At 30.0% G+C, this 27,133-nt stretch overlaps 3 protein-coding genes and 1 pseudogene across 3 annotated transcripts; all 4 read left to right on the forward strand.

Annotated features, from left to right (window-relative positions):
- The first annotated feature begins 12,116 nt into the window (after positions 1-12,116).
- Positions 12,117-13,094, forward strand: LOC110415477 (norbelladine synthase-like). The gene is made up of 2 exons (XM_021427145.2): positions 12,117-12,390; positions 12,614-13,094. Exons 1-2 carry the CDS (start codon positions 12,207-12,209, stop codon positions 12,904-12,906), a joined length of 477 nt encoding a protein of 158 aa, XP_021282820.1. The 5' UTR covers positions 12,117-12,206; the 3' UTR covers positions 12,907-13,094.
- A 1,884-nt stretch (positions 13,095-14,978) lies between these two features.
- Positions 14,979-15,566, forward strand: LOC110414862 (norbelladine synthase pseudogene; annotated as a pseudogene).
- A 2,656-nt stretch (positions 15,567-18,222) lies between these two features.
- LOC110415924 (norbelladine synthase-like) lies at positions 18,223-18,825 on the forward strand. The gene is made up of 2 exons (XM_021427706.1): positions 18,223-18,431; positions 18,530-18,825. Exons 1-2 carry the CDS (start codon positions 18,248-18,250, stop codon positions 18,823-18,825), a joined length of 480 nt encoding a protein of 159 aa, XP_021283381.1. The 5' UTR covers positions 18,223-18,247.
- A 3,801-nt stretch (positions 18,826-22,626) lies between these two features.
- LOC110415701 (norbelladine synthase-like) lies at positions 22,627-23,919 on the forward strand. The gene is made up of 2 exons (XM_021427397.2): positions 22,627-22,867; positions 23,426-23,919. The coding sequence occupies exons 1-2, from the start codon at positions 22,684-22,686 to the stop codon at positions 23,719-23,721; spliced, it is 480 nt and encodes a 159-aa protein (XP_021283072.1). The 5' UTR covers positions 22,627-22,683; the 3' UTR covers positions 23,722-23,919.
- Positions 23,920-27,133: the final 3,214 nt, after the last annotated feature.

Consider the following 27,133-nt stretch of genomic DNA (forward strand, 5'->3'; position numbering starts at 1 on the left):
TAATATCATTACTTGGAAGAAAATTATCTCTAAAAACAAAATTAATGGATATTTAAGGAAATAAAAGAAGAAACATAGGTCATTACCGTGTTATATATGGTATACATAGCATATCAATCTAGGGTTGATATATATAATGGTTGATATTATTAACTTCACACCGTTGACTAGGATATGCCTAAATCAAAGGTGCATGGGTCGGCTTTATATCTTTATAATTATTAGTAGATATTTGCTAATTAAAATATGATTGTGTAGCTTGGGACTTCGTTTCAATACTAAAAGGAATGGTGGAGCATATATCATTCAAACAAACAAAATGGCCAGGCTATGTTACTTTATTATAGGTTATAGAAAATCTTAAAGATTTGGAAAAAAAAAATAATTCAAATAAAGAATGTTAAATCTTTAAAAGTTTGTATTATTTAAACTTATTATAATTATTTTTTTCTTCACGTTTTTAAATTAACACATGGCATACATAAATGAACCACAACTTGCATAGTGAGCCTAAATTTTCATCAAATTATAAGCAATTTTCATTCCTAATAAAAAAAATAAAAGCAAACAACAATTTAAGGACCAAAACTATATTCTTTAGGGGTATAGTAGGAATAATATGATAGACGTACCCCTAATTTCAACCCTATTTATATGACTTTCCCTTGTTGAACAAGGCACCCACGGGGTCTACGTACCCCTTCGCCACCTTTCTGTGTGCTTTACGCTAAGGAAAACACACATCAGCAACTAAATTACACCAATTTTAAGGTTAGGTTTTACACGTGGCAGTCAACCAATGCATCATATGCCTAAATTCTCTCTTTTGGTTCAGTTCAGAAGAAACCGCCCTCTAAGCAGCATTTATTCTTCTAATTTTTAATCAACTTAATTTTACTTTATTAATCATAGGTGCTTTTATTTTTTCTGAGTTTGTTATGGTGTTTGTAACTAAGCAGAAAAATGCACGCAAAAAGCAAAACTAATTCAGTCTTTAGATTGGACCCACCAAACCTCAACAACTGATTTTAACATTAATTTAATCTTGTTGCTAATTTGGATGTTTGTTTATATATATACATATATATTAATATTAATATCATCAAGTGGAGCAAATTAGTCTAAACAATTTGGCTTTGAAATTTGGTTTGAGACTTCATTTAAAACATTGGATGAAAGAGAGTGTCGAATAGTATAGAATGCATTGATCCTACGAACAAGGAAGATATAAAATATAGAAGGAACAAGAACAAATTAGGGAAAATGCAAAGAAGCAATGGAGAAGGAGGAAAAGTTCTAGAAAATTTTCAACACTGATAATAAATAACTCTATGTGAAAAAGTCCCATGGCATTAAATGCAAATAAGTGCCTCAATTTGGTGAACTAGAACATTTATTGATCTTACGTACCTTTTGTTGGCAATAGTATTCATTAAGTGCATGACCATACAAGGAAAATAAGAGTCTAAATAAAGTGATATGAATAATTTTGTAATACATAATTTTTTTAAAATTTTGCATTATTTAGACATATTATTATTATTATTATCTCTTTTTTTAAAAAAAATTCAAATCATTTGATATAATTCAATAGCACATAATCTATGGTTGAATCTTCTTTCTGTTTTTTGTTTCGAAACCCAATACCATGATTGGTTGAGTTCTCTCTATTAAAGTCTTTATCAATACTTTTTGGCATAAGTCTTAAAAAAGGTTTTAAATTATTTAAAAAAATTTAATTAAATTTTTATTTTTTATTGTGTTCAATCAAAGATCTTATATTTTTATTTTAAGTTAAAAATCTCTTATGGTTAGTGGTTAATTAATTATTATTGATCAAAATATAATTTATTATTCGATGTCATGTGATACTAATGTGATATACTGACATGTCATAATGGATGATGGTTTGACATGATGATATGATTATGTGAGCATTTTCACCTGTATCACGTGAACATAAATTAAAAAATAATATTTTGATTAATAATAATTAATCAACTAATAAAAGTCTATTTAACTCAAAATAAAAATATAAAGACTTGATTGAATGTAATAAAAAAATAAAAATTTAATTAAAATTTTTCTAAATATTATATCAAATTTTTTATTAAAAAGTTATCACCCTTTTTATAACTGAAATTTATAATAATTAATACTATCTCATACATCTGAACTATATATGAATATTGTTGTATAAAAAAGTGGGGTTAAGAATCCCCAAGCTGTGCGTTATAAGCGCAATGCATGTCGGCCCACGCGTGAACAAAATCTTCAACATGATATACTTCTTTTCTTCTAAAAAAATATGGAAAAGCAAACATCTATGATAGTGCATTACTATTAATTAGACATTGTTATCCAATTTCATATTTGCTAAAATGATGTTAGAGGAAATGTATATTATATCACAGTTCCCTTTCTTAAAATTATATTGAAAATCACATATCATTGCATACTGATTTTTCAAAAATTTTCAACCTTGCAAAGTGTTTGAACTTTCCTTTCTTCTTATTAAGTAAATTATAATTAATTGTGGTTGTTCTAATGGTTACTGTTAACTACTGGAGAATGTTAAAGTGTTGGATAGTTTGACTGTTTATAAAAAAAATATACCTAAAAAATGTTCTTTATTAGATTTATGTTACTACATGAGTAGTTAAACTGTTGAAATTAAGGCAAAGACAAAATAGCATATAGTGTACCCTAAGTTTTGTTGTGTTATTTGACCATTGGAGCATTGGAAGTTATCATTTCCTACCCATAAAATATGATTTAGAAGCTCGTGCAAATAAGAAGCCGACAGCCCTTGGTAACCCAAATTCATACACAGAGGAGTAGAAGATTGACACTCAAAAGAATTAGTTTATTACCTCCTTTGACAAGTTAATTCTATGAAGAAGAAGCAAAGGAAGGGTTTCTTATGTTATCATGCTAGGAGAAGAAAAAATGGGCAAAAGGATGTGTTTCGGCTAGTAGTTCGGATTAGAACCAAACCCTTTTGCTTAAATTAAATCAATTCCCACCGTGGAAAGTATAGTCCACAATGTTAGGTTGCATTTTGTTTGTTAATTGTAACCAAAGGATGGATGATCTATTTGAATATGGGGGGGGCTTTGAATTTCTGAAACGTCTTCATTTATTTCTTATATTTATTAAAGCTATCACTGAATCCCTTATTCTTAATTTTCTTTTTTACCTTTTAATTTTTGCAATTCTGTTCTCAGGCATGACAGAAGCTATCATAAATAGTACTATATCAATATGCGCAATCATGTGATTGAACTTCACTGGCTATTGCTAATTATAATATGAGCGGCTAACTTTTTATAATATATATATATATAGGCACATATGGTTTAGGAAATCTGCAAAAAATTTTAATTAAACTTAGGGAAGCCAACCTCTGTATTGTCATTTGATTAAAATGACAATTTTACATATATCACATAATCTTGTTATATAGATTCAGTGATTTCAACTAATAATATCATTTTCATATCCGATATCTTTAATAAGTAGAGATTATGATTAGGGATGGTAATTGGATGCATTATGTCAGATTTGGATTGAACCGCTTTGGATTCGGATCACAAAATTTTGAATCATTTTAAGTTGAGATTAATTGTATTATGAAACAAGTGTTTTATCTTATTACCAATTACCACTTTGTCTAAATGAAAGTCCCATAGAACATCAATGAAAAGCAAACACACACCCAAGGTCTGTAACCTATTTGAGGACCTCAACACTTGGCTTAAAAAGGCAGGTCCTCGGCTCCAAATTATTTTTATTTATTCAAAGATCTCAATTGAAGAAAAAGAAGGGGATGTTAGATGCTGCAGCCTTCATTTCAGTCTTATTAGGTATACTATGATTAAGGTCCTAATTTCAATCACAAAAAAAATAAAACCATTCTTTGAAATTGTCTATAGGTATATTATTATAATTGCAAATTAATATGTTTCGCTAATTAGGTAGCTAGCCGCCTCCGAATCACAGCCAAATCCAAATCCAAATCTCTCTTTATCACCAAAATCTTCGTTAATTGCCCGAAATGTTGGGATCCATGCTACTTAATTTTTTTAATCAAAGTATAATTAGATAATAGTTAAATAATTTTCCAACTAATTTTTACTGTCTGCCTTTGCACAGTTCATCTCCCTTCCACCAAACAATGGCTTTAATATTTTGGACCACAATTTATTTATATCCCCTTTTGTATTATTATGATTATTTTTTAGGGTATGAATCAACCAAATTTATACATGTTCACTGAACCGGAAACATTAAACCTTACACAAATAAAAAATATAAAAGACTTTTTTGTAATAAATTTTATATTTTGTCGTCTAGTAAAATAGATTCAAAAGCAAATCATTGCTTGGAGGCTGAAATTTGTAATAACTATTAAATTAAAACATATAATAAAAATAACAAAATTGTGTAGTTCATATCTATGTAAAGTTGTATTATGTGCATGCGCTTGATTCTGCAATACATGAAATCAAAATTCAGAAGCTGACGATTAAATTATTAATTTGGAGCAAATATACCTTCGTCACGTCGGCTAATTTTGTCTCTTTTCCCCTTTTACGGACACAAAGCTAAATCTTTAATTTCCTCTTTAGTGCCCTAAGGAAATCTACTTCAGTCATTCGAAACGTTGGGATTTGACTCTCCTTTCTCCTTTGATTTACAAAGTATTTCTCTACATTTATTTTGATAGATATATTTGGGATATTAATAGGTGTATTAATCTTCTAAATTACAGTTAAACATGTTACTTACGTCTTACAAGAGAATAAATATTTAACATCAATGAAAGATTATAGATAAAATTTGAAAGCTCAAATTATTTATTATCGAAATAGATAATTAATCATATGTTTATTATTTAATTCAATATACTACAAAAAGAAAAAAAAATAACACCAATATTTAAAAATCAATTATTCAAATTATGAAGAAAGCAAGTTAAAGAAAGCAAATTATACAGAAGAGTAATATGCTTCCATTGGTACGCATCTTGGGTGACATGTTATTATTTGAATAGAGAAGAATCGTAGAAGGGATGGAAGGGTTTGTCTCTTATTGTGTAATACATCACATGAGTGTAAAAAGCCAAAAAGAAAGAGAGGGTCAAACCTCCAAACTAATAACTAACTTTTATTTTTAATTGCAAATTTGCTATATACATTCTAATAAGTTGTATTTTTCACCTTGAATTTATGATGATATGAATGTTCATTTTAGAGTAACAATCTTTTTCAAGCAAGCAAAGAAGTGTTTAATCATCCAAAATATAATGAACAGAAGTGCAAATGTGCCAGGGGCGTGATAGCCCATGGAAAACTCAAAGAACCGAATGGGAAATTATCATTACCCATCAAAGTCGTCATGGTGATGATTATCGGTGAAAATGGGAGTCAAGGAGAGAGAGAGTGAGGAAGCTGCCAAAAAATAAAAAACAAAGGGGTGGGGGGAATTGACAGTCAAATGACTCATACGACATAGGAGAATGACGGTAAACCAGAATCCTTTCCAGGTCGTCATCGTATCATTGCCATTCACTTACGTATGGCGATTTTATACTACTTTTCAAGCCAATTAACTAAATTCTCCTTGCTTTTCCAGCTATATACCATATATGTCCTTTTATTTCTTTTTCTTTTTTGTCTTAATTAATATTGTTCAAACAAGAGATATATGCTCATCTATCTCACAATAAATAATTTAGAATAATTTGTCTTATTGTTGGCCCTTAGAATATATTATAGTTTTAGTTATTTTACATCATATGTTATGCCATGATATGGGATTATAAATAAGTGTAATTTATATATATACAAACATGGGTTCTTGTAACTTATTTGTACTTCATCAGATAAGGTTTATATATGACCTATAAGTAATGGGTGGAAAGTATTTTGAGAGTATTCTCTTGTGAGTATACATTTTCCCCAGAAAAAAAATGAAAATTTTGAATTTTTTTCCCTTTTACATATGACTAGGATGATAATATTATCATTGATTGTTCTAGAAGAAGTATGAATATAACATGGATTGTAACTTACATGAAAAAGGAGTATCTATTGATGAGGAAGGCTTAACAGAGGTAACTTCTGACCAAAAAACACAAAAACCAATGATAAGTTGACATGATCCTCAAGAACAAAAATTATATTAAAACCATATTTTCCCTAGAAAAAAACACTAAAAAAGAAATTCATGCTGCAAAAATGATTTCTTAAATCTCCAAATGTTTCACAAAGCATATGTATGTTGACTTTTTTTTTTTGACAAGTCTGTAGATATGGATGTTCACATATTGATATTTTTATATATCAATATATGGGTGCATTACAAAGATATTATATATTTATTAATTATTATCATAACTAATTTTTCTTTTTCATTTTAAAGCATGATATTAATTGGAGAAAATATTTTAGGCACATGGCAATGAAAGGATATTAATAACACATGCAATTTCATTGAGCCAAAAAATTTCCTTATAATATAATACATAAAGAAATATATGTAAAAGTAGGATACAGCACATAATTAAGTTTGACATCATCACTATGCTTCACTAGTCAAATGGGGAGTTAAAAAGGGTAGTAGAGCTTCCAAGGGTTTTCCTCCTAATCCTTACCTCATTATCTTTACTTACAAGTTACATTGAATTTTTGTGGTTTCTTCACCTATTTCTTCCACAAACAAGCCAAGCTCTTTTGAAAATAATAATAATATTATGAAAACCCTTAGATATAGTTAGATTTCTTCGATTCTTTAAACAAATCGTCACTTATCATTTAATTTTCCCGGAATTTGGGTGTTACTTTAAGACTAATCTAAACTAATTTAACTTCCCCACTTCAAAGTTTTCCCTAGAATAGATTAATCTAATGAGAATTACTCAAAGCCCTTTGTTGATTTTATTCCTTTTTTCTTTTACTACTAATTTTTCAACTGTTTGTTCAAAGCAAAGTAGTTCTAACAAATGGTGGTTACAGCCAGATGTAATGGGTAGAAACTTAATCATTGTTTTAACCGTTTCAAGGTAGTAAGTTAACAAGCTTAGTATTAAAAATAAGATGGGTGTTTTTTTTTCTTTTGTTTTTCCTTTGAGCTTTGAAACAAGGTGTGAAAAGTTTTGGTGCCGTGACGAATTCAATGTTTGCATGTGAGGTCAAAAATTAAAATTTTACCACATGGTTAATTTTGTTGTTTTGCTTTAAAAGTTGATGTAAATTTTCCTTTTTTAGTTTAACTTTCACCAAGTAAAAGTTAATCTTTCACTTTCGTTTTACGAGGGTAAAAAACACATAAAGTCAAGATTGTTCCGTATAGTTAAGGTCTGGGTTAAAAAAAAGCAGTAACAATTTAGAGAACGGCAAGGCAAACATCTTAGATAGGAAAATTAACATGTGGAATTACCATTGTAATTATTTTTTGTGTAGGTGAAGATAAGTAAAGTAACTTACTTTTATAGACAAACAAACAGTTAATTAATTACTTGACTCTAATTAATCTTGCCTCGTTTAATCCAAATTACTGCACGCATCCACACGCAAATTAAGAATTTGTGGTAAATGCATGAATTTTGTCATACTTTATTTTGGATTACATAATATATATAAAAGGTAACCCTCTCTCCATTCATAAATTTTATGTGCTCCTTTCAAAATTCGAGTTTGAAATTTTCAAAATGAGTTTCAAGTTTTAACCTTTGGAATGGTGCAAGGCAAGCGAAAAAACATTCGATTTATATACGTAGAAACTTTTATTTTTATTTAATTAATTATAGAAAAAAAAAGAAAAAACAAGCTCAAGTTTATTTTTACAGGAGCCAAGCTCAAGCTAATTTTTCTCACAAAACAATATTAAGCTAATCAATGTTTGCTTCTCTTATTAGATTTATAGAACAAATATTGGCTTCACTTGGATCACTTTTGTTGGTAGTAGTTTTATGACTTACAATTGGGTTCTCTATTTCCTTTTCACTCAGTATTAAAAATTACAATTGGATTCAATGGACAAAAGGCCCAACTCCACCCAAAATTGTTTGGGTCAACCCTACTTTTGGGTTTCATTTTGATTCCCAATTTTGTGGACCCTTCTTCTTAGGTCACTAACAGTCCGAACATGGGTTCCTCTGTTGGCCCAATTGCATCCACTACAACTTATTGTACCCCCCAAATTCAAGCTAAATTTTACTCATTTTTTTCACCAATATAATTTGATAAATCAGTGTTCTTATCCGACTCTTTGAATAGAAAATTTATGTATTTATTATTAAGTCAAATGTCCAATATAATTAATCAAATACCCAATTTATACAACTATGGATGATCTAATATATTTCTAGAATTTTATTAGACCAACCTTTTTTTAAAAAAAAAATATTGATATATGAGTACACAACATCACAAACAAAATCAACTTAATAAGCCTTTACAAACATAAATAATCAATCAACTAACAACCAAAGCAACAAATTAGTATGTAATTGGAAAAACTCCAATATAAACTTGGAGCAAATTAACCTTGAGACTTGAATATAATATTAGGAATAGCAACACATTAATCATTCTATCAAAAACCAATTGGGGTAAAAGTTGATGAAATTCAACTTAAATATAAAATCAATAAATATGAGATGACACCATTTAACACTCATCTTTGCATGTAGACCCAAGCTAGCAATCAAAATAGACGGGTCTATCAAGTGAACAAACACATAAGAGGCCACAGATAACTAGAACATAGTAAACTTGTACTTTGATATTGGGTTAAACTTTTTAAACACACATCCAACTTAAATAATTGATACATATAGATATAGCAGACTTATTACGTAATAAATAATTCATATATAATGATGAGAAGCCTATCTTGTAGTACAGACTTCGCATCTAACAATTTCAAATCTATCATAGAGAAATCAATTAATGTGGTAATATATGCTCTAAATCATCATAAACTTCTAAGACAATACTCTAATATAAAACCATAGATTAGACCTCTGCTTCACCATCGTTGTTATTATTATTATTATTATTATTATTATTATTATTATTATTATTATTTTGAGAAGAGAGTTCTCACTTTTCATTTATTTTAAATTTAAATAAAAATTCAAATTCAATTCTTTAAATGAAATTGTTGGATTGTTGTTGATTAAATGCTTGTAGCTAGATGGGAGTAGGACCATCAAGTCCGGCTCACACACCTTATAATAGATGGTAGATTTTATCTAGAAAATTTACAAATTGTAGGGCGGGTGCAGTCCCTGAGACAACCAAGCAATATTATTACCTAATACTTGTATGGTGCAGTTTGAGAAAGGCAACCAAACAATACTCTCGCCAAATATTTACTAGTGTCTTCATTAGTAATTGTTAATATATGTTTTTGTTAGGCTATCAATTCGTGTTCGGGCATTGCAAATCCCTGTTGTTCCACAGCTCTGCTCGACTCGTTGTGTTGCGCCTTGTGTGTGGTCCAATGTTGCTAGCGTGTAGCGCCAACGAAATCCCTGTAGATGCTGACCACCTATATCATCAACTGATCGATAGAGCTTAATGACCATAACAAGCTTGCAGAAATTTGCTTCCAAGTGAGTATTAGCAATTGGAAATAATGGCAGAAACCAGTGGGAAACATATCATTGAAAACAAAAGAGACTCCGTTGTAAGACTCTTGTTCCAACTATGTTTGTTATCTTCCATCGCTAAATTCTCATGTAAAACTTTTCAACTAGAACAAATTAGTAATTTAATGTAAGGAATTGTAAAAAGGATCCTGAATTAATATACCTGATTATCGAATATAGTAGAAGAATCAAGATGTTACTTGTCTTGTTTAATTAAGATGTGCTTCATAGTAATATCAATTGAGTCGATGGCTATATATATATATAGATTTGAGATCTTATAGTTCGTTTCCTTTAATAAGTATCAATGCATTGATACAAAGTCTGGTTTGTAAACCCATATACATAGTATAAATAAAGGAGTGGCAATCTGCACCCTTAACACCTCATAGAACAGGCACAAACAGTTACTGTGCAGATTGCCCATCACTTATACGTTCTGCTCAATGAAATAAATTTCCACTTATGCACAGCAAATAGCAGAACAGTGAAAATAAGAGAATAAAAGCAGAGCATTGCACTGTAACAATTAGTCACCCCTGCAGATCAAAGATACCAGATTCCACTTGAAAAACAACAGCCAGAAAGTAAAATCAGCTTCATCATACAGCTCAACCAGATCATCTTCGCAGGGCATTCATCAGACAACAGCATAAGATCACAAGAGACATAACTCAAACAGAGGGGCAGACTGAAAGAGTTCTCATCAAGCATTGGAAACAAAAAAAAAATCCTTAAACAACCCTGGCAAATCAAATCGCGGTTGCTCCTTCAATCATTTTCCCCAACATATCACTATATCAGAGAACACTAGCCAAGCAGGTACATAATGTTGCTACTCCTTAAAATTGCCCTGCATTGAGGCTCAATGCTACTTGCTGTTCTCAAATCATCAATATCTTAGTATAATGTTGGCAGACCACTCATCCACAGTAAAATCACTCATGAACTACTCAAGTTTAGCTTGATTTAATCAAGGTGTTGAGTTCACTGAGGATTGAAACGAAAATTTCAAATTATTACCTCAATTTTTGTGGAAGTCTAACCTTGTCCAATAAAGTGAGATTGAAGGAATTAAAGGAGTAGTCAGATGAATTAATACTTTATTAATTATTTCAATTGAAAAAATGCACCACATAAGGAAAATATTATCATTGACACAAAAATTTGGGGTTTGAATATATGTAGCAATTAAATTCCCGAAGGTTTTGTTTTAAGAAAAACCTCAAGTTGCATATACATAACAGAACTTTAATGGTCACGCTATCCACGTAGACCCATAAATTCGAATTAATTTTATTTTGGGCTTGAACAATAAATTTTTAGGCTCAAGCATAATGTCATGGTCTGCAGATCCGTGACTAGTCCGACTCGTATGGATTGTTGAGCCAATCCATATACAGAGGTCCATCAGCTGTCATATTGGCAATCAAGCAAAGTATTTTAGAATAGTTAGAATATTTTTCAAAAATAAAGTTTTTCTTGTTAATTACTTTTTTTTTAAAATTGGAATAGGGGATTCGAGTCTTGCTCTCTAGGCAATAGATCATGCTTCAACCAATAAGTCAAATGTTTTACTTGCTCATCAAGGAGGTATAGTTTTAAGATTTTACTTTTCTTATACTCGAAGGAATTCTAGGTTAGATACTTCCACATTTTCTTTTACACCAAGTTTAAGTTAAGTAGGCTATTATAAATAGTATCCTAAGGAGTCATTGTAAAACAATCAAATTAATTTACCGAATCAAGTAATTTTCTTTATGCTTAGATCTTAAGCACTTTGTTTCTCTCTTATTAGAGTAATAATACTTATTTATTCTCCTCAATCTCTTTCTTCATATTTGTTTATTTTATGTTTTTAAGCCGATCATCCAAAAACCTCGTTTAGGCTTACTTAGTTTTATGAACACAAGATTATAATGCCGCACAAAACTTCGTTAAAGTTTGATGCTCGTGACACATAGACGGACCTCATCTAATTAAATTATTTTATCAATAAACATATTCTATTTTATTTTATTTTTAATATGTTAAAAATAATATAAATAATACTTTTCATTATTAGCATTTGAACATTTAATTAATTGATTGATATATCATCATCCGTCTAAAAATTAAAATTCAAATTTTTTTAAATTAAAAAAAACTATTTTTATTATTAAAATAATACAATAATATGTAATAAACTTGCCGGATCAGATTTGAGTTTGATTTTCAAAAATGAAGACCTATTGGCTCATCCTTATCCAGGGTTAGGACACCTCTGCTACACAGTCTTTTTCCAGAACAAAGTCGTAGCAATATTTTTCATTTTATTGTAGGCAGAAGGCTTTTGGCCACAAAAAAGGAAAAATAAAATTGTGGTCCCATAAGTTTTCGTGTCTGGGCTCTTGCCTAATTGTTGTTATTAGTCAACATTTCCTGGGGCCGTTTGCTTATAAAACACAAGCAAATTGTTGCAAATAACCGTAAGCAACAAATTTATAAGCGTGCAGTAGAAAATTGTCAAAAGAAATTAAAGCAGCAGGCTATTAGGAGAAAAAACATGCACGGCTATCTATCAGAAGATACCCTGGTAGAGGTTCCGGTAGCTGTGATATGGGAGGTCTACCGCGGTCTCCAACTCGGAAAGCTCGTCAATGAACTGCTACGAGATGTTATCGGCGAGGTAGAATTTGTCCAAGGCGATGGCAGCGTTGGAACCATTGTGAAGCTCACATTCCCTCCAGGTAAAGCATGTAAATCTAAGATATGTGCAGGCTTTCCCAATCACAATTCAAAAGTTAATTTTTAATTAAAATTGAGTCAAGTTTGAGCATATGTTCATAGTTCAATTAGTCAGAACCATATTACTGTATATATGCAATTGCAAGCTATAGTTTTCGGGGTTTTTTTTCCCCTAAGATCTATGACTGAATCAGTATTTATATCATGATATTTAAATCGTTTTAGGAACTCCTGGACCTAGTTATATGAAGGAAATGTTTACAAAAATTGATGACGAGATACGCTTGAAGGAAGCAGAAACAATTGAAGGAGGATTCAAAGATGTTGGGTTTGATCTTTATCGAGTTCGTTTGCAAATACTTGAGAAAGATACTGAATCATCTATTATCAGGTCGTCAGTAGAGTATGAAATTGATGACAAGCTTGAAGAAATTGCTTCTCAGGTGACTACCAAGCCTTTGGAGATAATGGCAGAAGTTATTGGCAAATATCTCAAAGAAAGGAGCTCCACTAACTAGGATATGTGCTATCCAATTACTCCAAACTGTTATTTTCATATTATGTTTGTCTACCTTAGCGTCCTATTAGAAAAGTTACACGTGTATATATATGCATGCATGTATGTAAAAGAATTTATTGTTTAATAATTGTGAAAATATAATTTGAATAAAGAAATGTATTTAAAATAAAATAATTTAATTTAAAATGGAACGGAATGAATTCATCAAAATTTTATACAGTAAAAATAGGGTGCAATTTCCAATATACATAAATTCATTCGTACGTGTGCATCCTTGCCCTAATATTATTGTTTTTCTTATCAAGCCCGTTTAACAAGTGTTTTTGAAAGTAATAAATAAATTGAACACTGTTTTCATTTTTTTTACATAAGCAAACTTCAGATATTTGGTTTATATTAAGAGGGAAGAAGCACATAGATGCACTTAATTTCTTAAATTTTCTATATCTTCTTCTCAATTATCTTAATGCTTAAAGCAAACCTATTAATTAGCAAACTAGAAATGAGTCCGTGCATATATTTAGGGCGGACCTCTATTATGACAAGTGGTGTCACATGATACCACTTATTCGCTGAAATGTCAAAAATTTCTACTTGTTATATCACTTATATTAAAGTTTTATATAGTTAACTAAACTAATGAACCCATAATAACGGCTCAATAACTTAAAGTTAAATATTCAAATGAAGTTTTATTTATTGAAATTAAAGAAGAAACAGCAAATGAGGAAAGAAAATTAATAAGTAGATTATAAATTCAAAAAAAGATAGTTTTATATTTAGGAAGAAAATAACGGCTAGAGATTATTAAATATATATTATCTTTAATTGATTGGAAATAATAGAAATAGTTGAGAATTAATAGTATTGTGGGAATTGAAAAGTGAAAAAAAAGAAGAGATTTATTAGGCAAGAAAGTGAAAGAATATATCATTTTATTAATTATTTTAACTTTTACATATTTTTAATGAAAAATCAGATAAATAGTTGAGAATTAATAGGATATAGAAGTGAGACAAAATATATATTTATTAAATATTTTAATTTTTGTATATTTTTAATATAATTAGTTATATTATTATCATAAAATTATAGTACCTATAAAAATTTGAAACCTAAAATCTTTGCTCTAGTGGTTTTACCTTAATGCCGACTTGGTGAATCTTCTAAATTTTTTTACAATATTATAAAGAGTAAAATCAAAGATTTCAAGTCAAAGTAGATTTATCAAAAAATAATTTATATTTTAATATTTAAATAATTAAAAAAAAAACCCCTAAATTTACAACTTGAAAATTAACATCGATGTATGGTAAATAATCTTTTAAAATTAATCCCATGGAATAAGGATGGTAATGTGTTAATAACTAAAACTAATTGATTATAGGCGGAGAGATTTGACTTTAATAAAAACACTAATCATTAAAGCTAAATATTTAATTTATGTGGCACAACAAAACTCAACCCTCTCTCTCCTGTATAGGTCCATCCAACACTAACAACTGACGTAAGCGGATCTAAGAGGTGAACAGGCAATAAGTGACAAAAATAAAATAACCTTGAACCCTACTATAATAAATTTTTAACATAAATTTATTAGTTAACACGTATTCGTATACCCAAGGATGAAAACAAACAAGAATATAAGAAAACTGGAATTGAATTCTTTAAATAAAAAACAATAACGCATTAATATGCATTTATTATTAAATTAAATATTTATCTACGTCGGAATTCTGAACTTATTGGTAAAAGAGACAACAAACATTTTCTAAGGGTGACATGGAGGAAGACCATGTAATGCTACGGTTGCAGCATCCAGTCTGGCTCTTGGTCCTTGGAAATATAGAAGATTCTGTCTAGAAACTTACAAATTGAAGGGCAGCCGCAGTCTGACAAAGGCAAGTAGAGAATTTTCTCGCCCAATATTATTTTATTTATTAGTAATTGTTATTGGCGTTCTTGTTGTTTGGCACTTTTAAAGGTCACAAATGCTATATACAGAAGAAAAACCGGCGAGGGATGCAAAATCAATTAGCCTATAAAAAAATAATAAAAGAAAACATAAAAATGCACCGTCACCTCTCACAGGATACTCTGGTTGCTGTACCGGCCATTGTCGTTTGGGATGTATACGGTGGTCTCGAGCTCGGAAGGCTTGCCGACAAGCTACTTCGGGACGTTGTTGGAAAGGTGGAAGTGATTGAAGGTGATGGAGGCGTTGGAACACTTATCAGACTCACATTTCCACCAGGTACTAGCAATAGTATTAGAATTATAGATTGTCCATGGCTTGGACTTTTGGTAACTTAATGTTTCTCCAATAAATTCCTTGTAGGTAGTCCTGTAAATGGTTATATAATAGAGAAATTGACAAAAATTGACGATGAAAACCGAGTTAAAGAAACTGAAGTCATTGAAGGAGGGTACAAAGCTCTTGGATTTGATCTTTTCCGTGCTCGCTTGGAGATCCTGGAGAAAGATTCCCAATCATCTATCATCAGGTCATAGATAGAGTATGAAGTAGATGACAAGCTCGCATAAATTGCTTCGCATGTGAGTATCAAGCCACTGGAAATAATTGCCGAAACCATTGGGAAACATCTCATTGAAAAGAAAAGGACTCACCTGCAGGAATCTTTTCCAACTACGTTTTAAGCAATTATAATGAAGAGCCCTGAATTAATCGTCCTGATTAGTGAATATGGTGCAAGAAGCAAGATGCTGCTTTTCTTGTTTAATTAAGTTGGGTGTGCTTCATGGTAATATCAATTGAGTTGATGACTGTACTCTTTTCCTCTAATCGGTTTTACTTGCTATAGATGTATCGCGATGATTTGATGCTATGAGTTTGAAAATTAGTATCACTTAGATGTAAATCAATTAATTAAGGCTTCATTACTGTGTGTTTTACTTTAAAAGAAGAACTAGCACAGTAGAGTTTGAGGCAGCTGTAATATGGGATGTCTATGGTAGTCTGGATCTCGAAAAGCACGCCGACGAGCTGCTAGGAGATGTCGTCGGCAAGGTGGAATTTGTGGAAGGAGATGGAGGCGTTGGAAGTATTATAAAGGTCACATTCCCTCTGGATAAACATGTGAATCTAAGATAAATGCTTCTCCAAATCACAATTAACCGCACACGTATATACACTATTATTTCATATGTAATTAAAAAAACAGAATCCGAAAAATTTTATGTATTTTAGTAGTGTAATTAGAAAAAGAGAATCCAAAAAATACTTAATTTATTTTAAAAAAATTTAAAACTTTTTTATTTTTTTATTACATTCAATTAAATTATTATATTTTTTTTTTTTAAAAAACAACATCCATTTGTATTTCCTTTGCCTGTAAGGTACAATTAATTCCCATAAATAAGAACCAGATATTTCATGGGCCAAAGCACTTTTTGTTTCTTGGTGAATAATGAGCCTAAAGATCCATCCAAGCCGTTTACCATTTCCTATAAAACGAGCAAAAAGTGCAGCAAAAATTGGTTTGTCTGATGAAGCCCAAATGCCTTGTTTCGGTATCTGATGAAACCGTTGCCCGCAATTTATTGGTCCCTTGTACATGTTCAGTAACAATGACCCACACTTCCTCCATATTCTCCTATTTGACCCCCACCCACATCCTAAACCGTTAGCTTATCTAGCAAAAACTGGTATATTTTTATTCTAAATTAAATAAATTTTTATGATTAATTGATTTAGTTAAAATATCACTTATTATTTTATATTATGTGGTACTAATGTAATAAATCGATACATCATAATGAATGATAATATGACATGTTGATATGATATGATAACATAATCATGTGATATTTTTTATTTTTCATATCAACACACGTCAGCACCATATGAACATAAAATAAAAAATGACATTTTATCTAACAATAATTAATTAATTATTAATCATAATTAAGAGGTTGTTTGATCTACAACAAAAATATAGAGATTTGAGTGAGCATAATAAAATAATAAAATTTTATTTAAATTTTTTAGAAATAGCTCAAGAGCTTTTCGAGTATTATGCTTTTTTAGTTTTATGCACGTGCATATATCAATGTGTGCTTGTTTACATAATTTTGAGTTATTTGCCAATCATAATTTTTTATATATAGATAACACCAAAGCAATAAGCATAAAACCTCCTTCTATCCTTATTTTTCCCTTAGTGTACTATATAGCATTACTTTTGCTATATAGTATAATATAATTGAGGAAATGTTACCACATTTTATAACAAGTCACCTTACATTTTCTTCTTATTCAAAACTAGAATTTTCTCTTTTGAAGTTTCAATAAAAAAAAAAAGGGAGTTTGATTAAGAGAGGAAAGAGAAGGAACAATTTTTTTTTCTTAAATTAATTAATTTTGAGTTTGAATGATCGAATAGCCGCCCATGTTTACACTACCGATAATCTTCTTCGAGAAAGTTAAAGGCGTTGAGAGTCTTGCCATGCCGGTGAAAATATGATTAGAAACTCGGAAAAGGTCTTGACCAAACTAAATAGATGTCTAACTAGAATACATCAGATACATAAGCAGTAAGTTTGGTTAATTTAGACCATAAGTTTCATATAAAAAAGTTTAGCTCAATGAAAGGAAAAACTGTTCACGGCATCATTTATATTAGTTCTTCTTCATCTATATTGCTGTCGTTTGAAATTTGGCAGTGCCCTGGACATGACTATCCCATCATTTAAAACAATCAAAAATCCTGAAGCTATAATTTCCAACAGTGGGGCTTTCCGGAAGGGATTCTTTAGCCTTGCTAATCCTGAAGCTGTACATGGTGGCATCGGGCTAAGCTCGACCTTAGCTTTTAGATAAGGAGGCCCCGTATGCTCGGTTCATTAACAACTTCTGTTGAAAAAAAATAGTATGAAATTATTTATTATTAAGTCAAATATTGAATATAATTAATCAAATACTCAATATATATACATGCACATATAATTGGTCAAAAAAATCTTTCGAACTATATTAGACCAAAATTTTTTTAATAAAAAAAATAAAATATATAAATACACCCTTCAAATAAAATTAATTGACTAAATCTTAACAAATATAATTAATCAATCAATTGAAAAAATCAACAAATTAATATGCGGTGAAAAAAAAGCACGGTCTTACTTTCTATTTTGTCTTAATCCAATCTTGACTTTTCCTTTCTTTTTTTTTTTTGAAGCATTCGTCTTGACTCGAGTTAATTTGTTTTTATAGTTGAAATTTCCTAAAGATGTATACTTATAAATTGCCTGCAACAAATTTTATTATTGCAATATAGAATTGTACTCAAAAGAAAATTACTAGCACAGGAGGAGAAAATATGCGCGGCTATCTTTCACAAGATACCCTGGTAGAGGTTCCGGCAGTTGTATTATGGGATGTCTACCGTAGTCTCCAACTCGGAAAGCTCGCCAGTGAACTACTTCGAGATTTTGTGAGCAAGGTGGAATTTGTCAAAGGTGATGGAGGCGCTGGAACTATTGTAAAGATCACATTTCCTCCAGGTAAACATGTAAACCAAAGATATATGCTTCCCAACTCACAACTACGTACGTGCATGCACACATGCATTGATTGAATTGTGACATTGAACTCGTTTTAGGAACTCCTGGACCTGGTTATATGACGGAATTGTTCACAAATATTGATGATGAGATACGCTTGAAGGAAGCAGAAATCATTGAAGGAGGATTCAACAGTGTTGGATTTGATCTTTATCGAATTTGCTCGCAAATAATTGAGAAAGATGCTGAATCATCTATTGTCAGGTCGTCAATAGAGTATGAAATAGATGATAAGCTTGAAGAAATTGCTTCTCAGGTGACTACGAAGCCACTGGAAATAATGGCAGAAGTTGTTGGCAAATATCTCAAAGAAAAAAGAAGCTCCACTAATTAGGATTTGTGCTATGCAACTACATTGTCTTTCTTTAGAACTAAAGGCTTGTTATTTATTTATTTTTTTGAATAATTAGGTTTGGAGAAGAACTTAAACTACTTCAAACTTTTACTTTTAAATAATGTTAGACTATTTTAGCGTCACATTAATACATGTGTGTGTATGTTTAAAAGTTGGTTGTTTAATATTTATGTGAGATATCTGATTTGAATAATGAAATGTATTTGAAATGAAATAAATTTAATTATGTTGAAATGGAAAAAAAAATTCATAAAAAATTTTCCTTTATGTTTTGAGATTCTTTTGAAGTCTTTCTATAAATAATGGTAATTTATCAATTTTTAATAACATATAGGTTTGTGTGTATTCATATTATCAAGAATGTTTTCTATTTTAGCAAATGGATCCGTTACAAGTTTATTATCAACCATCTTATATATTATAGATATGTAGTTGTGATTGCATAATTTTATTTGAATATTCAGCAATTAAGAATTTAGATAATTTGTACAAATCAATTCGAGAAAAAGAAGTAAACGTATTCAATGATCCAATGAAAAGTCAATTATTTCATTTTCTTTATTAATGTCAAACCGATCTAATTTCACAAAATCAAAAGTCAATGACCTTAAGATTTTTCCATCACATCAAGCTAGTTTTAAGACACTTTGATCCAACAATTTGATTGTATGCATATTTTCTAACTGAGATTCCATTTTCATAATTACCTTGAGATTGTTGTTTTATATATAATTTGATGAACAGAATTTGAAGAGTTTTATGTGCCTTGATGCGTATAGATTAGAACTCATTGTTTTAAGGTAATTATACCCCCTATATATTATATTGCTATTGAGAAAATTGGTATTATACTTCTAGGATTCAACAAAAGTCTACAGGGAGCAAAATCAGAATTTTCTCTTTAAAATTTCAAAGAATGGGAATTTGATTAAGAAAAGACAGAGAAATAAAAATTTTCTTTTTAAATTAATTAATTTTGACTTTCAATGTCTATTTATAAACAAATTTATGACTATTCCATGAAAGATCACTATTCATCAGAGTCATCTCCGTTTATCAAAAGTTTCCAAAAGGAATTTGTTTTGTGCTATCTGTAAAGGTACCCTCCCATCTTTACATTTCAATCTAATAGGACCAATTATTTCTCCAACACACACTAACAATTGAAAAGTTTAATTTTTAATTAAAATTGAGTCAAGTTCAAGCAAATGTACATATATAGTTTTTTAAAATAAAAAGAAAAGGAGAAAATGTAAGGGGACTTGTTCTAAAATGTGGTAACATTTCCTCAATTATATTGTACTATATAACTAAAGGTAAAACTTAATTTGGACAATTGACCGATGGTAATTGGAATTTGACCAAAGCTAATAAGTTCGTTTAATATATTTTAAGGGAAAAGTAAGGATAGAAGGAGGTTTTTAGGCTTATTGTTGTTGTGTTATCTATATAAAGAAAGAAGGTATAACTATATTTTCCCTTAAAAGAATAAAAATACACTTAATTTAGAGGTACGCTTCCTCTAAATTTTCCTTTAAAAAGAAAAAAAAAAGTATGATTCTAAAGTGTGTAATCCATATTTAGTCCAAAAGAAAATAAAAAAGAAACCTATTGTTGGCAAATGATAAGGTGGAAATGAAAATTGTTAGGTATTTGCCTAGAAAAATAAATTAGAAAAAGAAGTTTCAATCCTTCAACCAATTTTTCTTAATAGAAATATATATTGAGGACAAACTATTCTAAATTTTTTAAATTTTGATCAAAATTATATAAAAATTTATTAATTTTTAAAATAAATATTTCGTTTTCAGACTATAAATATTAATAACAGAGATAATAAAAAAGTTAAAATATTTTTTTATTAATTTAAAATTATTCTTTTATTTTTTAAAAAAATAAAAAAAATTAAAGAACATCGATCCCGCAAAGAAAGGGGAGCACCGGTGGTCTCTTAGGGAGCCCGATCGGGGCTATTCAGTAAACATATATGCAAGACCTGGGAAACAAAGAGTTATGGGAATAATCTATGTTGCTGTTGTTTAAAATTGGCAGTGCTCTGGACATGACTATCACATCATCTAAATCCATCATGGATGCTGTCCCGAAACTATAACTCCAACAGTAGGGCTTTTTAGTCGGGATTCTTTAGTCTTGAGCTTAGCTTTTAAATAAAGAGGCTCGCTATATTCATGTCATGAATATATTTTTTAAAAAGTTTATGCTAAATTATTTATTATGGAATTAAATATTCATTATAAAATTATCAAATACTTAATACATATATGCACCTATAATGGCTCCAATAAATCTCTACAACTATATTAAAACAACATTTTTTAATTAAAAAAATAACCATATATATATAAGTATACGCATCAAATATAATCAACTGAATAAATCTTAACAAATATAATTAATCAATTAATCCAGATGTAACATTTTAAAAAGCTCTTGTACTATTTAATAAAATTCAAATAATATTTTTATTTTTTATTATGTTTAATTAAGTTCATATATTTTTATTTTTTATTCAAATAGATGGTTATGAGTAACGGTTAACAAACTGTGATTAGTTAAAATATCATTTATCTTTTTTACACTGATGTGATATTAATGTAGACGGTGAAAAAATATCACGTGATTATGTCATCATACCACATCAACATTATATATTATTATCCATTGTGTCATGTTAGCACAACTTCTCATAGAATAAAAAGTGATACTGTGATCAATAGCAATTAGTCAATCATTAATTATAATAACTTATTTGACTTAATATATAAATATAAGAATTTGATTGACTATAATGAAAGAATATAGACTTATTTAAATTTTTTTAAATAATTTAAAATTTTTTTGAAATATTATATATATCATCAATCAATTAACGAAGGAATCAACAAATTAGTATATAATGAAAAAAACTCAAGTTGAACTAAATCTATATGCATACGTACATATTATTTTATCCTAGTTCAACTTTTAGAAGTATCCAATAATTTATATTTAATTACTAACCTAGAATTATTGAAAACTACATAAAAAAAAATATTTTGGTAAGCACTAGTATTAAAACACACTCAAATATTTAGCTCATTGATTGGTACATGATTCTTTATTTAAAAAGCAGAATTCGAATCTTCCTTTCTTAATTATAAAAAACATTAATGCTAAAATGAGTAAAATCACTTGTGATATACTCATATTTAACTTGTTTTAAACAAAGTGACGAGTTTACTAAAATTAAATCAAAAAATAAAACTATTACCTTAAATTTTGTGAAAGTCTAATCCAAATGGATAAAGTGAGATAAACAAAGAGAGTATTCATATGGATTAATATTATTACTAACACAATGATTTTGGATTTAAATATATACAGCATTAAAATTTTCAAAGGTTTAGTTTTAAGAAAACACCTTAAGCTACATAAACAAAGGTTCATGCTACCTGCTAAGGGCTATAAGTTGAGATTGATTTGGGTCGAATTTGGACATAAAGTTTTAGTCTCGAGTTCGATCTGATTTGATTTAATTGAATTAAATTATCTAAAAGTATATTCTTCTTTAATTTTAATTGTAAAATATATTTTTATTATTTTAATACTGAAATAATATGAAATGAAAACCAAGGAGCCGGGTAAGAATTTGATTGGACTTTTGGAAAAAGCCGCATACCGGCTTAGGACACCTTTATTACACAGCGTGTTGCGTGCCAAATTTGTTCATATAGTCGAAATTTCCTGAAGCCGTATCCCTATAAAAACGGCTGCAACGAATCTATAATCTTACAATAGAAAGATTTCAAAAGAAAACTAGCAAAGTAGGAGCAAAAAATGCGCGGCCATCTATCACAAGATAGCGTGGTAGAGGTTCCGGCAGCTGTGATGTGGGATGTCTACCGTAGTCTCCAACTCGGGAAGCTCGCCGATGAACTGCTAGGAGATGTTGTGGGCAAAGTGCAAGTTGTCCAAGGTGACGGAGGCGTTGGCACTATTGTAAAAGTCACATTCCCTCCAGGTAAACATATATACAATTGTTTTTAATGATTTTCATCAAGTTGAATTTTGAAACTTGGTTTAGTAATTTTTTAAATTTAAATCAAGTAGTAATTAAAAGTTTAAGTTTAAATTGTTAATAGTAATAGACTTAAATTATTATATAAATCTTAATAATTATAGTCATATCATATGAGAGATATTGAGTATTACAACTATGTTCATCTTTTTGCTTAAGTGCAAATAGCTCTTTCTTGTGAAATAAGCTTAGACATAAGATTCATATTCACGATCGGTAATTTTTTACGCTATCTTTTTGTAAGTGTACAGAGTTTTAATGTCTATCAATATGTTATGCAAAGTCTATTATAGTAAATAAGAAACTTGAAATGATATATAAATCGAGACTAATAAAATCTTTTAAAAAAAAAAAGATTCAGGATGTTGACTTGATTTGAATTCTTATTAAATTTCTGGGGTTAGTTAGAACCATAATAATATTTGCCATTGCACGCTACATTTTTGTGTTTTTTATTTCCTTGATATCTGTGACTGATTTATGATATTGAAATCCTTTTAGGAACTCCTGGACCTGGTTATATGAAGGAAATGTTCACAATAATTGATGATGAGATACGCTTGAAGGAAGGAGAAACCATTGAAGGAGGATTCAAAGATGTTGGATTTGATGTTTATCGAACTCGCTTGCAAATAATTGAGAAAGATGCTGACTCATCTATTGTCAGGTCATCAGTGGATTATGAAATAGACGATAAGCTTCAAGAAATGGCTTCTCAAGCGACTACCAAGCCTATGGAAGTATTGGCAGAAGCCGTTGGCAAATATCTCAAAGAAAAATTGAACTCCACTAAATAGGGTATGTGCTATGCAGCTACATTGTCTTTCATTCAACCTAAAGGCTTGGTTTTTCTTTTTATTTTTTTGTATTTAAATAATTATGTTCAGAAAAAAAAATCGAAACTACTTCAAACTTTTATTTAAATAGACTATTTTAAATTCTTGTTAAAAAAGTTGTGTATATATACATACCTATGTTAAAAAAGTTCTGTCATTCAATATATAATTTGAATAATGAAACCTATATGAAATTAAATAACTTTGGTTTGTTATATTTAATAAATTAAAAAATATATTTTTTAAAAAATTCATATAATACTCTGTAACTATTTTTAGTCAAATGGTGGGATACCTTTCATTAAAAAAAAGTTACAAAAGGAAAAAGGTGATGATGGCCACTGAAAAAGGACAAAGGCAAGCCATTTAAATTTCTAATAGAAGGTCATTCATATGTATGCGTTTTTCCCCACAAATGCATCACTGGGATTTGAGCAGGCTATACAACCCAGGGTGTCCAAATTCAGAATTCGAAAGTTTTCATCCTTTTCATTGTTTATCAAAACATGACTTCCACATTTTGAGCAAAATTTTACAGTATTATTGTATATGTTTCTGAATTTAGTCTATAAATAACATATTCATTCTTATTCACCATTCAAAACCTTTTCAATGTAATTACATGTTGGTGTATTTTCAAAATAAAAAAATTATATCACATAATAAAAAGTTATATTAACTCAAAGGTTGTGTTAGATAAAGTATATAATGTAACTATTAGATTATGAAAGTCTTTTTATGTAAATAGTTATGTCTTTTAGTAAAGTGACATCTGAATCCAAATATATGTGACAATTGAAAAATACCACAGTTGAAAAGTTTATATATAAAAAGTTATCTTTTCATATTATAGCTCAAAGATTATGTTTTGTAAAATGAATGGTTATTTTTCCACAAAGTGATTATTAAAACAATATCTTTATCCAAAAATTATATTTTACAAAATATAAAAGTATCTTTAAGACAAAGAGGTGTTTTAATGAAAAGCTTATGTTCTTGAGAAAAGCTACTTGCAAGCATATATAAAAGGCTTGTTACCAACTATTTTTACACACCAAAAAATGAACAAGATATTAGCAAAAAAATCAAGAGAGATAAAAGTGTCATGTTCTGAAATTAAACATAAACACTTGAGTTCTCATTATTTGTTAAAGGAATCCAAATTATTTATAATTTACTTATTATAAAAAGTAAACTCTATAGTCAAATAATTTTACAAACTCTCAGATGTATCTAGTGGTCTACTTTCATAAAGTGCAAAGATGAAGTTAGATGTTGACTTCATTGTATTTCTAAAGTTAATCGCATAATTCTCCTTTTGCATACAAAATGATGAGAGTGAAATAAGTTTTAGATTTTAGGTTAAACTCTTATTATATGTAAGTTTAATTTTCTCTCGGTTCATTAATTTGTTCTAAACCAAACCATAACAATTAGTAAATTAGAATGAGGTCCAATTTTAAAAAAATAGAAATTAACAAGGAAAAAGGCCCCAGCCTTAGGTCTTCAATTTAGAATTTCACACTTACCACATTAACAATAAAAGGAAAAAGTTACTACTACCTCTTTTGAATAAGATAAGGATGGTAATTTTTTAACCATTCAACTTAAAATTAATTGATAATTGATAATAGATAATAGATATAGAGATTCTACTTGAATAGAAAACCACATGAAACTTAATATTAAATTCAACACTTCTTTTCACGTGTAAACTCAACACTAACAAATGAAATGATTAGGCCTGCCAAGTGAACAACACATAAGAAGGTGAAAGTAACTAGAGAATAACAAATATAAAGGTGAAAGTCACCTTTCTAACTGTCGATAGCCTTCCAAATTTCCTGTTCCGAGAGGGGTGAGTCGCCATAAGCAGCAGATCGAGCGAAAAGTTTGACCAATCGGCAGCTTAACTTCCTCATAAGAGCCACAAGTCCGCGCTTGTATAATTCTTCAAAATGACAAGCTGCAGTTTCTTTAATATCAACCAGATCAGTAATCACTCTTCCCAGGTGTGAGAGACTGCCTATATAATTGGACTCACATCTGGTGGATGCTATGCTGTGAAAGTAGCACGTATTTCGGCCACCTTCCAAAAGCCATTTAACTCTATAATTGGACCTCCAATCATAAGAACCTCCAGAGTTCACTTTTTTTTCGAGCAAGGCTTTTTTCTAACTTATCAGAAACACCTCCCTAAAAATCAATTTCAGTTCTATGAATATCAGCTTCAAGATTGCTAATAATATTTCCCATATTACCAAAAACCCTTTGCTGTTACTGTTTAATATGCTATTTAGTACCACAGAGCCTAAGTCATATAGTTGCCACTTGCCCGCCTGCCTTTCAGTTTCTCTATTCCTCTCCGTGCCGCAAGGAACATGTCTAGAAAAGTGTTATCCTCAGGCCAGTGGTTAAAGAAACGGAACGGCTTTGGACACCAATTGAACTCCTCAATACTGATCATGACAAGGTTGTGATCGGAAATAGAAGCTAGAGGGCATAACTGAAGTAGGTCAGGCCAATTTTCGACTAACTCAATTGCAATAAGAAATCGGTTCAGTTAACTAAAAGAAATACGCTCTCTGCATCTACCCCAGGTGAAGCTATCACCATTCATAAGGATATCCAACAAACCTGTCTCTTCAATGAAATTACTAAATTGAACCATAGAATTGGCCGTAACAGTGCAACCAAGTCTTTCCTCAACACACTTAACGACGTTGAAGTCACCACCGATGACCTAATAAATATCTTAGGCCTTGATGGCCTAAAGCAATTCCCCTCAAACGATAAACCTCTCACTTTCTCCATTCGAACCATAAATATTCCGAATACCAATATAATCATTAAGACCCAGAATTTTACCTCTGAGAAGAATAAACCTTCAGCTCACAACATAGTCTTCTACCTTAAAGAAATCATCACACCAACAAGTAAGTAATCCACCAGAGGAGTCTACTGAGTCAACAGCTATCCAACCGCATGTCCCGCTTTCCCAAATTCTTTCAACTACTCTAGATTCAATATTTTGTAACTTTGTTTCTTGAATTAGCAAAATTTTAGGCTTAGGCTTCAGAAAGAGACCTCTGACCACCCTTTTCTTCATCGGGTGTCGTAGACCCCGTATATTCCAAGAAATAATAGCCATTAAGCAAGAAAATAGGAAAACGCACAACAGAGAAAGATACTCATCTTGAAATTGCAGAAGCTAGTAGTCAGACCAAGATACTTCTCAGAGCTTTCCTTCAGCATTATCGACAAAAACATTGACCATTCTTTCCCATGCCCTTGTGAATCACTTTGGTGAGAAGCTCTTCCTCTGCCTCTGCGGGTACCAGTCCAAGGTTTTCTCTGCCTAGTTTGAAGCATG

Source organism: Theobroma umbraticum, unplaced genomic scaffold (assembly GCF_002168275.2).
Source record: "Theobroma umbraticum cultivar Fairchild unplaced genomic scaffold, ASM216827v3 scaffold_147.0, whole genome shotgun sequence".
NCBI classification, from domain to species: domain Eukaryota; kingdom Viridiplantae; phylum Streptophyta; class Magnoliopsida; order Malvales; family Malvaceae; genus Theobroma; species Theobroma umbraticum.